At 41.2% G+C, this 15,491-nt stretch overlaps 1 protein-coding gene across 12 annotated transcripts in view; it reads left to right on the top strand.

The window, feature by feature from the left end:
• The window catches only part of BRSK2 (BR serine/threonine kinase 2), a 304,023-nt gene that overhangs the window by 259,740 nt on the left and 28,792 nt on the right, over positions 1 to 15,491 (top strand). For 6 of the 12 annotated variants that reach the window (XM_063398200.1, XM_063398199.1, XM_063398197.1 and 3 more), the window contains 3 exons: positions 871 to 936; positions 10,640 to 10,700; positions 14,576 to 15,188. In XM_063398200.1, coding sequence (XP_063254270.1) covers positions 871 to 936; positions 10,640 to 10,700; positions 14,576 to 15,188 — 740 coding nt within the window. The remainder of the gene's footprint in view (positions 1 to 870; positions 937 to 10,639; positions 10,701 to 14,575; positions 15,189 to 15,491) is intronic. The other 6 variants (XM_063398205.1, XM_063398204.1, XM_063398202.1 and 3 more) reach the window with 3 other exon arrangements.

Raw genomic sequence — 15,491 nt, 5'->3', positions numbered from 1 at the left:
AAGTAGGTTCTGAGCTTAGTTTAACATCAGTTAATTTGTCCCTTGTGCTAAAATCACATGGACTAGGAAGAATTCCATGGAAGCTAGAATCCGGTGGGGATATGCCAGAATTTTTCAGCAGCTTTGCTCTGAGGGTCCAAAAACTATTCTAAAATGGGCTTCATTAACTATTCATTTTCTTCTAGTTTTTGAAGTGGAGAGCTTGCATGAGAGATCAGCTAACATTAGGAAGCAGTGTTCTGTGAAACAGTGAAGCATATTACTAGTGAAATGTGTTACAGAGAGCTGCCCTTTTAGCAAAGCACAGGGAATTTCACTTCTAAGCTGCAGGGATTCAGACCCAAGATGAGAAAGAAGGGCATTTCTCTATACACTGAGTATAGGGAAGAGAGTTGGGAGTTAAGTGGTAGCAGACCCTACAAATCAGAATATAAAATGGATTACAGTTCCTCTAAGAGGCTATGTGTCTGATTTTGCCCTTTTCTGAGAGCATGCTTAGTGTTGAGGTCTTCTGGAAAAGTCGTGAGTAGTGAATGATTTGCAATTAATGCCTTCAGGCATGTTCTGTTTTCTCTGGACACTGTGACAAAATAGGTGGTACCTGGGTTTTAAATTGGATGAAGGAGAGCAGGGTTTACAAGTATGCATGGGGGAAGTCATCTTAGACCTCAGAAGTCAGGGGAAGATAATGAACCTGGGCACTGTGTAGGCGTGAGCCATGACTGTAAAGCTAAAGAAAGGTTTTTCAGAGCATTGCTTTAAAAGGGGAGGATGGGTTGGGGGGCTGGGTCCAGCATTGCTACAGGTGACTCTCTTTTATAAAAATGTCCACACTAGTAACTGTGTTTTCTCGCTTTGTTCCTGCCATAGTAAAACAATGTTCAGTAAAAGCCTGGATATCTCTGAAGCCAATCCCAAATTCAACAAAGAAGAAAGGTATAAACACTGACAATATGTTCCTCTCCTCTACCTCACTGCTGAGACCTTAAAGATGCAGTACTTACCTTCTCTATGTGGGGACAGAGCTGTTCTCTCTTTCCTCTTTAGAGGGAAGCAAAGAGGGTGGGATATTTACAGCTCCACACTGTGTATGCTTTTGTACAGTACCATTCATTTGAGGCTATCCTCAATGCAGCCTGGGACTGTACTAATGATTTCCCCACTAAAATTTCTGGTTCTGCACTACTGCTATTTCTGGTTCGGTTCTGCCATGAGTAGAAGTTCTGCTTAGGGTAGAAGATGTATTTACTTAAGACTTCTTTGGGAAGGATATGAATATAAAACTCTAGGAAAGCCCAGAATGTTCCACTCCGAGCGTTAGAAACAGCAGCACAACTGAGTGAGTGACAACAGTGGCAGGAAACTTTGAAAATTCAGTCTGATAGACAAAATATTAAGGGCCTCTGGTAAAAGACAAACTATTTAAGACTACCCAGAGGACACAAGGGGAAAAAATGATTGAAAACACGGGGTTTGGAGGATGATTCTAATCTAGCAGTTCGAGTGACAGATACTGAAGAACAACAGAAAGGCTATCTCCCAACTGTCAACAGAGTCACAATGGAAGACAGGTAGGCCACCACATTTACGGACTTTAAAAGGACTTATGTGGATCCATGAGCACAGAAAAAGTTTTGTGAAGGTTTTTAGTGTACACGTTGTTTCTAAAACTTTCGTCTCAGAGGAAGAGAATTTTTCTCTGTGTTGAAAACTGGCATCCCAAAGGATAACTCTTCATTAAAATGTAATCCTTACATATTTTGGACAAACACTTAGCTCACCCAAAAGTTACGAGTATGGCCTATGATTCAAAAAGAGAGAAGCAATGGGTTCCTTAAAGGAACCAATGGATTTGGCAAACCATTCTTATTTCCATTTCCTCTTTTCACAGAAATCTGTCTGTATAGAGATAAAGAGGGCTTTTAAGCCTCAGGAGATTTGCAGGTTGTGAGGGACTGTTGTGGCCTTCTGCAGTTTGAGACAGTCTTCTGTGGTCAGCATTTCAAGTCCTGAACCTGCCTCAGTGAGGAACATCATGCATCTGCAGGAGAGATTGTGCCTCATGCGATGTGTAAAGCACCCTCTCTAAGATGCCAGAATACAAACAAGCATTGGATTGGATATGAATTGTTAGCAACCTTGTAGTTCCACAGCCATGAAGAGGTAGTGGTTATACAGCCTTTAGTGGCTGGGCTTTCCTGGACTGTTAGCATGGACATGGAAATTCCAGTTCCTTTCTCTGACACTCCCAATATGTAAGTTCTGCTCTTGAACATATGGCACTTCTTTCGTTAAGAAGTTAGTCTGAAGTTACTCCAAAGATGAGCTTTTTCATGGTCGTTGGGAATCAGGTCCAGTAAAAGAGATGCAGAAATTTTATCTGCGACAGGAGTCTTCCAGCAGATGTTCTGAGCACCATTCCTTCTCCCTCTGTCCTTTTCTGGCAGCTGCTACAACTGTTAGGAGCAGAAGAAATTACACCTCCATATCTTCTGTGGAAATTTCTTAAATCCACGTAGGCATTTTGTGTTCCCTCTCAAAGGTGGTATATTCCAGACAACAGGAGAAGTTTGGAGCACTGCATGAGGATCACCCACAGTCCTGCTCATTCAAGGACCAGGCTGAATTTTTGAGGACCACATTCGCTGTGATCTTACCTCCCTCCCACTTCTAAGAGTTCAAATGAAGGACCTCAGTGGTGGGAATGTGAGAGAACCTGGATTCTAGATCTGTGCACAACATGAAAGGAAGGGATAGGCAGCAAAGACCCCAGGAAAATGGGGTCAACATAATCAGGGTGGCCATTAAATTTTTGTTCAGTGTTTAATTGTCCAATTTTATGATACCTTTTTTAAAGGAATACTGCATCTTTAAGGGTCCCTTCCCTCTAGATGCACATGGTTGTCTTAGTAGCTGAGGCCACTGTCCCTTTCTTTTTCCTTTTCTTTTCTTTTCTTTTTCTTTCTGACGTTTCTCACCCCCTCTTTCAGTGCTTCTCTTCTTCTGTATCTGGGTTGCTGCAGCTCCGTAGTTCACTTGCTTCGGTATTACAGGGAATGCACATGTCTGCGCTTCTGGGTCTATTGTGTCCTGGGATTGTTCATTTTTTTTTAAACCTCATTTCCCCTTTTCTTTACCCTATTGTCAATTTGCTTTCCATTCTCTTTGTTAACCTCTTCAGTGCCTTCCCTGTTGGGAAAATGACTTGAAAGAAACATTATTGAACCTTCTTGCACCCATTCTATTTACATTTTACTATTCTGCATGTGTGAATATGGGTGTATTTTCTGTATAAATATACACACAGGTTCCAGTATATACAATGGGTGTCAATTTGCTCTTCTCAGTTACATCACTGTAGATAGATTGGTACAGGTACAATTGAGGACAGCATTTGTTCCTAAATATATACATATATTTGTATATATATGAATTAGAGCTTACCCAAATTTGCACTCCACAGGCTGAAATATAAAAGGAGTGTCACTCAAACACATGAAAAAGAACTTACTGTAATGCTTCTTTCCACTTCTCTATCAATGCATAGCACAACAGCTTTTTCTGTCCTATTCTGACTATGTTTTTATTTTAACTGTTCTCAAAACTTCCTTGGTGGCTCAGCCCAGCACTTGCAATGTTGATGTAACTGGAGGCATGGCTAGTTGCACTGAGCAGTAAACTGTGAAATCTACTGGGCATATATTAAATTTGGCATTTCTGTCTTGTGGCGAATGGATTTTCCTCACCCAACCAGAGATAGCTCTGGCAGCTTGGGAGCCCCTTACTGAAAATGGAGAGAATGAGAGAGAGAAAGTGACAGAGAGCAAAGAAAGCATTGCATCCAACTTGAAAATAATTTGGCTTAATAACACCAAACTGTCTTTTTATTTCTAATCTAATCTTTGTTAATGTGAAAAGGTGGTGACACTTTCCTGAGTTTGCTTATTTGCACCCCTGAAAACTTAATAACCTGGCTATTCTAATTCCATTTTGAATGCTTTAGTTAGTAGATAAAAATTAAGAATACTGGCATTTTCAATTGTCACTAGCCTTCAAAGTCAAGGTGCCAGAGATTCAGTCTACTTTTAGAACTGCTTTTTTAGACTCTTTTCAGCACAGCATTGATTTATTCTCCATTCACATTTGAAAGATTTCCTTTGCAACCTACAAGACCCAGAGACTGAATTATTTTAAATGAAAAATGAGATCCTGGAGCACAAGATGGCATCCACAGAGATAAGTGCCGGGTTGCTGAGCTGGTACGTTCTAGCTGATCTGAATTCCTGACTATAAGACCATCATGACTAATAAGGCAGTATCAAAGCAGATTCACAGCTTGAGCTACAATCTTGTACCCTGGGCTCCCAAGCTGGCTCAGAAATGCAAGCTTTAATAACCAATACATTTCACAGTTCATTCATGGCAAAAAAAAGTACTTCTTACCAGTCCGGCTTGGGGGACAGAGGGACACTGCACTGAACAAACTGGGGACAAAAAGAACAATTTCCTGGATAACAGTGTGACATAACTGTGCCTTATGTAAGAGGCAGAGAAGAAATGCAGCATGAAGTATGAACCCCATTGCTCTGCTGGCTGCTTTAATTGGGATTTGGCCGGGAATATTTTTTTTTGCAGCCTTATTATGTGTCTCTCCATATTCCCCAGTGCCAAAGTTTGATGTGTCTGCAATATGTGAGTGGGACAAAAGTTGTTTTCTGGTCAATGAAACTGTCCCCCTCGTGTTCCTGGTCTCTGGAAAGACTTAGGCACCGGTGGCAATGATTATGACCATTCAGTTCTCCGAACAGTATTTCACTCTGCTTTTCCTACTCTTCTCTCCACCTGCCTCCGCACCCCTCTCTCTTTCTTTCTCTCTCTCCCTCTCTCTTTATTTTCCCTTTCCGAGGATGGCGAGTGCTGATCCATTGGGGTAAGCTCTAGTTTTGGATTATTCCTCTTGCGGGACCTGTTGTAACTTTGTAGAGAAACTTTTATTTGCAATTTCCAAATACAACACAGGCTGATACACTTCAGTGACTGAGGCTTTACAACAGGGAGAGAGAGAGAGAGATGTGGGAAGAAGCATTTTTGGTGCTTTTGTGTGTGTTTGTGTGCTTTTATGTTGGAGTCACACTCCATATAATTTACTTTTGGGTTCTTTTTTTGTTCTCTTATTTGTCCCTCTATTTCAATGTCTGTGGGCACAGAAAACTATCCTCAGACACTGTGCAGATACCAGACACCTTCTGAGAATGAAACCCATTCTCCATTTAGCACTTTTGTATCTGTTTGATATTTCCAGTTAATTTGGATCCTAATTTATCCAGTTTTCTTCTTTTTCTTTTTTTTTTAATGAAACTGAATCCTATCCGTGCTATTAAAAAATGCTGAGTATTCCCTCTCTTTTTAGAATATGTTTTCTTAAGAGGTGAACAGATGGCCCTAGAGACAGATATATCTTCAAAGCTCTATATTTTCAATAAAGGCAGCATAGGTACAACTAAGAATGCAATCACACTTCAAATTAAAGTTCCATTTATAAATACTTAAGAGAAAGAAAATCTTATATTAAATTATTATTTATTAAAACCATTGTAATAGATCATTACAGACTACAGTAAAAACTTCTTGAGAGGGTATACATTGAGAAACCTAATTAGGATTTTCTTCTCATGTTTGCAGCATGCTTCAATGTCTGTTAATTCTTTCTAAACCATTTGTAAGTGGAACTTTAGTATAATTGGCCAATTAAGGAGGGTGGTGCTGTTCAACATCACCATCTGTATGGGCTGAAAGGAAGAAGTGTGTTACCAACACCTGCACTCCTTCCTCTGCACTCTCTGTAAGGCTTCATCTTACAAGTGGTTATTACCATGAACAGACCTTCTGTCTCAAGCAAGAGTGTTCCCAGTGAGAGCTGTCACAGTGTTATTTGCATGGTTGGGACTGTAAGACAGAGGAACATCCAAGGTATTCTATACATATTCCCTGAATCAGGGTGTGAGGAAGCACAGTTTGTACCTTTCAGACACCCAAAAGTAAGAGTGATGAAATTTAACACAGCCTGACTGCTCACCTCTTGCATGTTAACTCAGGTCATTGTCAGGCGTCTTATACCCTGAAGTTTCAGTTGAGATTTTTTTGGCTTTGAGTGAGGAAGGAAAGAGGAGTATCAAATTCCACCCAATTCATGCTTGAAGCAAATAAGAGGTTGGCTGGATATTTTCTGGAATGACTTTCAAAACCAGACATGGAATGAAGCCAATTGAAAATTTCTAAGGCATTTCACCCAGGGACACAAGTCAGATGCATCACTGCACGCTGCATGCATGCTGCAGGCTCCCATTCTTGGAAGCATGGCTCCAGCTTGACCAGCTAAGAGGCTGTATTCAGCATCCTGGTAAAACTGTGCTATGAAAACAAGTTCTGCTGGGACTGCAACAAGGTACCAAACTTGCCTTGGATTGTAAGAAAAAGTTCTAGGAGATGGTTATTCAAAGGAGAAACAAATGCCAAATCTGACCTAAATGTTAAATTCGTGCTGTGAAGCCTTTGTGTTCTACTGTGTGTCCTAGCAGGGGCACTGTTTAAAGCATTTGGGAGCTGATCTGAGAGAAGGGATGCTCTGTACGTGTGCCACATGTGTGGTGCAGTTACCAGGCCAGCTGCCCTCTCCTGTCTCCAGTTTCTCTGTGTCTGCACCTCCGTGGTGTCAGGTTTCAGCCCTGCACCTCTCGGGAGATTCTGCATTCTCTGAAAGCAGCTGGAAACTGGATTCAAGCCCCTCAGATTCAGACATGAACTGGGGCTCACATGGCTTCCTCTTAACGGCAGCTGGCTAAAATGAGTACAAAATTACTTTAAAATTAAGGACCTTTTAACTTTGATACTTTGAATTATGAAGTAGATTGAATAAGGTATAAAATCATCACAACTACAAACGACAGCCCACACATGCACATTTCGTTTCAGTCCTTTGCCTCTGTCTTTCATAGCTCAGCTGTCTCCAGGTTATTGTCAGTCTGTGGAATGGGAGGAATAGCCTGCAATGATCTCAGTGTCCACCTTATGTTTAGAACGCCCTCTGCATCTTCCCCCTCCTAAACCTTGGGTCTGCCTTCCTTATTTTTGAATTCCTCCCTTCAGGCTTGTCAAAACAACTGTGTCACTTTGTAAGGGTCTAGAGTCTCTTCTCTAAATCTGGCAGTTGTGTTTGAGGGAATGCTCTTTATCTGAGCACTGCCCTGTCTTTCCTGCTTGTATTTTCAACAGTCTTTTGATGATTTCCATTGAGTTAGTGCACAAGCATACCGGAATGCAAAACACAGAGCAAAATGAGTCACACGCAGTGTTCACAGTTTCCTGGATTGTTGCATTTAGTATTAAGTTATTGGAATAATTTTAGATTTAATACCTCCAGTAACATTTAATGCCTGTAAAGACTCTTATGAGGTTACTCACTAATAAACGCTTCCCACTAAATAAATTTATTTCACAGCCATGGAGATGATGTTGTACCTCTTTCCACAAATAAGACATAAAAGTCTGCCATACTAATGCTGGCTGTAGAACCTCAAACTTTCATTTTGTGGTGAGAGGGCTAAAAATGTATATAAATAAAAATCTTGTTTTTTCATTACAGCATTTCATCATAATGCAATGTTTTAATTCTTCTCCTTTGGCCCTGTCCCAGTTCTGTCCACCTGACTGAGATACAGGAGCAGTGCATGTGCTGGTTTGTTGGGGGTTTTTTTTGCAAATTGAATTACAGCATTGCTCAGCTGAAATGATCTTGATGAGAGGGATAAATCTGACATTTTTGCTTGTTAGCACTTTTTGTACTGGAGTACAGAACCACATAGTAGGGCATGGTACTGAGTTTTTATAGCCAGTTTGAGAATCATGTCCCATTTGTAAAGGTAAATTATGGGAGATTTGTTAAATTGAGGAAGATGAAAGGAAAATCTCCTCCATCTTGGTGTCATATCCCATACCACCACTTTTTGGTGAAGGATGAAGAGTTCTGAAAATGTACAGCTCTCTTTTCACCTTGGCACTTAAATTGAACACAGGCCTCTTTAAAGTCTTTTCACTGCTCCTCTATATAATTTCCAGTGTGGACAAACTGAAGCTTGCTGTAGGGCCTACTTTACTTCTTATATATTTTGCATGTAAATCAGCAGCAGAAATAAATCTTATTCAGTAGCAATCATGTGGATACTGAATGCACTTCCAGGAGGATTTCATACTAACTCTCTCTTATGTCCCCTGCCTCAGGGTCCTAGGCTGGATGAAAGCACAGTACACAACAACTATTTTTCAAATATTGCATGCAATAAAGAGTGGGGAGTTGGGAGGTGGGAACTGCCATATTCTGCCCTATATGTGTGTGATCATTTTTGTAAAAAAATAAAAGGCAATGGGTTTGGGAAGGAAGAATTCAGGACTGTTGGAAACACCTGATTGCAAAAAGGAAATAGCAGAGTGGAACTTTTAATCAACCTGGAGTTCAGGTGAGTGTCAGAGAGGACTTTCCCACCACCATTAAGAGCTGATGGGAACATCTCCTTTAAGTTGGTGTTTAACTGCATCTCTGGGCACCTGAATGCCCTCCTCTTATAATTCATGGTTTGGAAGAAGCTTTTCCTGATGATTCATGCAAGGAACATTTTAGCTAAATGGACTTCCCATCTGCACGACACATCTGTGGTGCAGTCAGCTACTTCTCTTACAGGAAAGGCACATACAGTAATCTTTCAAAAGTGGAGCAGACAGTTCTCCCCTTAAAATTACTTTGCATAAACCTTTATGAGTGCCCCAGATCTTGATGGTACAAATTTAGGCTTAATCTAGTGCAAAAGGAAGCCAAGAGTGAGCCTCTAGTTTTTTACTGCTGCACTATGATGGGCAGATTGCAGCAAGGTGCAAGAAAAAACCCAAGTGGAATTTTCTGCATGTAATGAGTGCCCCAGATTTTCATGGTGCCAATTGAGACTTAATCTGGTCAAAAAAGTGTGCTGTGAGTGGGCTTCTGGTGTTCACCTGCTTAGTGTGTTGGACAAACTGCAGTGTGAAACAAAGAAAACCATCAGGGCAAAGGATACAAGTAAAGGAAACAGAACCTACCATTGTGTTCAGCTGTAGCTTTCTCTTTGCTTAGAAATATTTCCTCTTCTGCAGTTCACTTATTTTTAAAGAATTCTACTACTCAAATTTATTTAATAATATATGTCTGTGAGACCATTTTAGAGACCATTTTTTGTTTTATTCTACAAGAGTGGAAGTGAGTAAACCGATACATTTCATGGTCTAAAATTGTTTTTTATATTCTTACGTAGAAGCTGACTTCGAGTATCTGACCTATATCAATTTTTAATATATGTGTGTAAACAGAGACACATACTAAAACACATAGACCCATGCACTCTGTTTCCTACAGGAATTTCACCTTTTCAGGTTTGTTACCTGAAGGCAAGTAATTGCTTTCATGGCCCTTATAATAGGTAGGTTATTATAGGTAGGAGACATTGGTTGGTTCACTGTGTTGACTTACTGCTTCATGGTGGTTGTTGAACAAATAGGTTCTTAGCCAAATCCTCTTCTGTCAGATGTTTCAGTCTTCCAGACAACTTCCTTTCTATTTAAAAAAGATAGAAAGCTGTTGCCTCTGGGGCTCACCCATGTACAGGCACACGTAAGGTGTGGGGATTTTTTTCTGCAGGGCAGCCCTCCTCCTAGAAGCTTCTTCTGCTGAAATGCTTGACCAATCTGGCCTGTGCTCTTTCACCACGTTTAGCATAGCACATTTGCACATTTTATTGTCAGCAGCCAACATTTTTCGTAGGTGGCCTTTGCTGGAGAGCATAAGACCACTAACAGTATAGGTGACCTTGTCAGCAGATAGGAGAGTTCACTCTCCCTTGATTGGCCTTTTTCTGAGGGCACCTGAGTGTAATTTTGATATTAGTAAAGTCATCAACAAAAGCAGAACTTGTTTTCCACAGGGAAGACCTGGCTTGCTTAATGCAGCAGCAAGAGGTCTCACTGAAGAGCAAAGATGTGAAATCCATCAGTGAGAAGCTGGAAAGGGCAAAGCCAATGCAATCTTAGATTTCAGTGGGAAGTCATCACATAAATGATTGTGTGCTTGAGTCAAGTAGTCTTGGGATTTTAATTATTATCTGGAAGAACTCCCTGCCTTTGTGCCTTGTACACATGGTGCTTTCCCATGTTGCTTACGACAGAGAAAGTCTCATTTTGTAACTGTCAGCACTGTGCAAAGCAGAATTCTTAGCACAAGTATGAATGTCTTCACCATCCTTTTGAATTGAGCTGTTCAACTTGCAAAGAGCAGACCTAGTAGCTTCCATGTGCTTGATGACCAAAAAGAAAGTAGCAACTGCCTCAGTTGAAATGGTTATAGTATTCTCCCTGCACAACAGCATTTCTTTGATTTCAAGGGGGGACAACTGAAAAACGTGACAATAGTGAAAGGAAAGAAAAGAAAAGGAAAGAGTTATGTCGTTCTCCAGTGACAGCCTCCCTCCTCCTCACTTCATGCCTGTGCCTGTGGTGGCTGGTGTTCAGGGTTGTTTCTTGTCTGAGTTTTCTGAGGGCTGTTTTCCTTGTGTCCATTCAGGTCTCGGTCAATCAGCGGAGCGTCATCTGGGCTCTCCACCAGTCCTCTCAGCAGTCCAAGGGTAAGTGGTGCTGCTTCAAGATCTGTTGGTCCAATCCACTCACACATGCTTGATGCTTTTTGACATCTGTTGCTCCAGAGCTATGGCTCTTAGCTGGGATGTTTTGCTTTTCCTTGGCAGCTTGTAAGTTTTGGTAGGTGGTGAGGGAAATGTTACTTACAAATGTAAGTGGAGAATTTCTCGTACATGTTCCCTGCACTTTTAGCTGGGATCTCACTGTGCTCCTGCCCTTTTCCAGTCTCATAAGCACACAGAATAACATTGCTATGACTAAACGCTCCAGATCCAGCTGAGGTCTGCATAAAGCCTGCTTTCAGACCAAATGATTAGGAATCCTTTCATAGCTGCCTTCAATTAGGTCACAGCAGAGCACCAAACCATGTTGGTTATCTTCTGTTTGCCTCAGAGTAGCTCGTATTAGGAAGTCAGAGAAAATAAATCACAGAAATTTGAGGGCTAGCAAATTTATAAGTAAAGTAAGAAGCTGACTGACTAGCTTGAGTAAAGAACATTCAAATCCCTATAAATAAGGTACTTTCACATGCCCTTTTTAAGCATGCAGTCAGCTAAATACTGATACTCAACTAATACCAATACTCAGCCAGTACAACACATGCTTGAGAGTACATTTCTTGCAAAGTTGCAATGGTTTCTAAATGTAATGACAGAGGCCTCCCTCTTCTTGTTAACTTCTTCAGGGATAAAAGTGAATGTTACTAGTGCTTGAAAAGGTCAGCTAAGTCACTTTAAGACAGCAGTGCCTAGCAAAAGTCTAAACTTCATCAAAAAGTCCAGTGGGCTGTGACAGTGCATGTTACCTAAATGTCTGGCCCAGAGTCTCTGGAGGATTTCTACATACCTCCCATGACTTCATGAGAAGATGCTACACCCTGTTAGAAATTGATATAGTCCATGTCTTAGGGTATGGATACATCTATGGATCTACGGTTAGTTACATGAATCTAACATCAGTATTCCAAGTATTTGAAATTGCAGTTCCACCATAATATTCTGTGTAATTCTTGTGAATAAAGACACACTGACAGCTCTAAGTTAATAGTCTAGTAAAGCTTCCAGCACTTTGCTTGATTGAATTATTTTCTGAAACCTGTTATGGGCTCCTGCTAATTGTTATCCTGTTTTGAAACCAGCATAAGTGTTCTTGTGGTCTCCACGATGTCTTTAAAGTCCTAGGGACCAGTGAAGATCCATTTCCTTCTTTCTGCACTGCGACTCCTGGTTGCCAGTGGAGTGGAGCAGAGGTCTGAGAGCTCTTCTGCCACTGGAAGAGAGGAGGGAAACAGCTTTGTGCACAAAATAAGCATGCAGTGAAGAAAAACTAAATCTTGATTTTATTAATTGATCTCTTGGGATCAGTTTCTGACATCTCAGTAGGACAACATCAAAGAATAAGTTTGACAAGATCTGTCCCGTAGTCACTGTATCTTACCATTATTACTTAATAGGCAGTTGATTAAATAGTCTTCAAAGGGATTTAGCAATCAGGTGGCATTTTCAGCAGATCATTAAGGCAGGTCACATTTGAGGCTTAAAAGGAAATGTTGGAATAAAAATCATATTTTTTTAAATGTCCTTACCTATGCTTCTAATAGCACCTTAGATTATTGAAAAAGAACATACTTTATAAAACAAATACACCTTTCCCTTTTTGCACTGCTTAGGTTCAGTTCTATGAGGAATTGAATTCAGCAGCAAATAAAAGTTCTCAAATCTCACAAGATCTTGCTAATGGTGTTCCACATTGCACCAGCTGAAATCGAGACCTAATCTTGTTCTTCATTTCATTATTAAATATGTGGTTATTAAGGGTGCCTCTTCAGATTCTTAATGGCTTAAGAAGCAGAGTCGACTCTTTCTTTATTTCTTTCAACTCTGCTTCTCAAACCATCAAACATGTATGAGAGGAAAATTGCAAGGAAACATTTGCAATTAACAGTCTTTGAGTTTTATCCATGGGTGTCATTTGCAAATAGTTAATAGTCAGATGCCGATAGTGACTTCCACAAATTAGCCACTTTCCTCATCTTTTCCCCTTACTTGCTCATTGACAATGAGAATTTAGCAACATGGCAGGCCTAGGTTTAACTTTACAATCCCAGTAGTAATACAAATACTTTGATGAACTGATTTTCTTTTAATCTTGGTGGCCTAACCCAACGTTCTTTGAAGTAATTCCACTTTGATGCAAACAATTTAAAGACATAAGTCTTAAATACACTTCTGCAGTTTTTTAAATATGGCAACATTGTCCTAATCTATCACACCGAGGGAGGAAACTCCCTAGTGAGTGTGTTCACCTGGGACTGAGATTTGAGGCAAGGATACATGTACATGGTATGTCTGGTTAGTTCTTGATTACAGCTTTTAGGTGTCAAGAATGGATAATAATAATGGGTGATGGTGTAATTTTTCATAGGTAATATTCCACAGAAATCTGAATCTTAAGTGTAGACCAAAGCTGAATATCTTGAGTAGTGATTTCTATTTTTACAATTATTCCAGTACTTGTAATCTAAGGTGGTAATAGCAATGATTTGTAAGGACTTTTTTTGTTTGTTTGTTTTAAATGTGATTTTTAGCTTGCTAATATCCCTTAAAAGGCTTCTACCCTTCCAAGTCTGTCTATTGCTGTTTGCTGTCAAAGTATGAATGGTTTCCCAAAATACCTCTTAACACATGTAAATGTTCCTGTTTGGGAAAAAAAAATCATAATCCCATTTTGATACCTTAGTGATGGATTATGAACTTTGCTTGTCTTTTTTCTTTTTAAACTGTGTCTTACAAAACAATGGCTCCCCCCACCCTCTTCTTAGACTTGGGACCTAATTGCTGAGACTTTATGACAGAAATTCCGATTATCAAGCTATCCTTCAATGCAATAAGGGGTGTTGGAGGAGAAGCATAAAGTCTGATGGAAAGTATCATCTCTTCCCAGATAAATAAATTTACCAGACCTTACTGAAGTTTTTGCTGTAGCAGTTTAAAAATCAAACACCAATCTGAGTTCATATATTTCTCATGGTGTCGTGTGCTCTGAAGCTTCCAAGTGAAGACTGAGCAATTTAACCTTCCAAAATCAGGGTGGGAGAATAGGTGCCAAGGTGGCATCACTCTCCCTTTTCCCCCTCTTTCTGCAATGGGTGGCTGCAACTGGTGCATTACCCAGCCAGGAGTAAAGTGGAAGGAAAGAGGTTCTGACTGGTGTGTGCAGTAACTGTGTGTATCCCCTGCCACTCTGTATGTATCACACACCTGTTCTGAGTCTCATCTCTCTACTGGGTTTGCTTATGGGCACATGGAGCTGAAAGAGGTGGTCCCGTTCTTGGCACATCTCAGTTTGTCTGTGGCTTGAGTGGCTCTTCTTCCCCTTCCTCACCTCCCTACAGCATCGTGCTTCTCTCACTGCAGGGCAATCAGAACAATCCCAGAGAGATGGCATTTCTCTCTTCTTTTTTTCTTGGTTACTTTCTTTTTTCTTTTGTTCTTTTTTTTCTTGTTCCTTTGTTGTACTTTTCTTTCTGTTGTTTTCCTTTGCTGACACGTGGTTGGTTAATATGATGAAGCCTGTTATGACACTGTTGTTCTTGCTGCTGCCGCTGCTGCTGTTGTTGAATATGCTGTGTTCCCAGCTAACTGCATGTCTTTTTTTTTGTTTTTTGTTTGTTTGTTTTCGTTTCTTTGCAAAATCCCTCCCCCCCACTGCCCCTTCACCTCCATCTCCTGTGTCTCCTTGTGACATGGTGCATCTTTGTGACTCGGATGGGTTTTGTTCTGACTTTCCTTTCTCTGCTCGCCCGCTCTTTGCGTATTTCACTGTTTTTGATGTGCATGGACACTCTGCGTCTGTCTCGTAGCCTATCAGAAAGTTCTTCATCCCCCCTCAGACCTCCGACCTCCCTTTCTCTCCCCGACCCCAAGTCTCCTTGGACCCTGATGCTTGTAGGAACGCCTCCAGGCCTGGACATGTACTCCAACCAAAGCCAGCACTTCAGCCCAACCCAAAGACGCAGACTTTGCCATCCAAGAGCAAATTGGCTGAAAAACCACTCCAGTCTACTAAATCCAACCCACTCCCTGCCAGCAATACCAGCGCCCCCTCTTCCCAGAACAACCCTGTGCAGAATGCTCAGGGCCGCTCGCCTGCTGCCGGCTTTAACCCACAGCTGGCCGTTCCTAAAGTGCAGACCAACCCTATGTCTCCTGTTAGATTGCTCCCTTCTAGTACTGACCCAAGCACCAAATCTATCCCCATCATACAGGTCACCCCTCACCCCTCTCCAAGGGGAAGTCCCCTCCCTACCCCCAAGGGGACACCTGTTCATACGCCAAAGGAGAGCCCAGCAGGCACACCCAACCCAACACCACCATCCAGCCCCAGCATTGGAGGAATGCCTTGGAGGACACGGCTCAACTCCATCAAGAATAGTTTCCTGGGGTCTCCTCGCTTCCATCGTCGGAAATTACAAGGTGAGTACTCACCCAAACATACAGGGTGGTTCTGATTTGAGCAGACATTCAGCAGGAATTTTATACCTGTCTGTGGCTCTGCAAATTCTGTGTACCAAGGACTGAATATTGGTGTGGAAAATGAGAGTGATAGCATCAGCCGAGCCCTAACCCACATGTGAGCAGGCTCTGTTGTGCCATTGCCCCTGCTCCAACAGCATCTTTAAGCCCGCTTCACACTCTAGCCATGCAGCTCTTACTATCCTTGTTGTGTCTCTTAGACCACAAGAAAAATCTGTCTTCAGTTTCTTCACTTGCTTTGCG

This window comes from Prinia subflava, chromosome 5, assembly GCF_021018805.1.
Source record: "Prinia subflava isolate CZ2003 ecotype Zambia chromosome 5, Cam_Psub_1.2, whole genome shotgun sequence".
Lineage (NCBI taxonomy): Eukaryota > Metazoa > Chordata > Aves > Passeriformes > Cisticolidae > Prinia > Prinia subflava.
The sequence above is the reverse complement of the archived record's forward strand: the minus strand, read 5'-3'. Positions and strand labels throughout refer to the sequence as shown.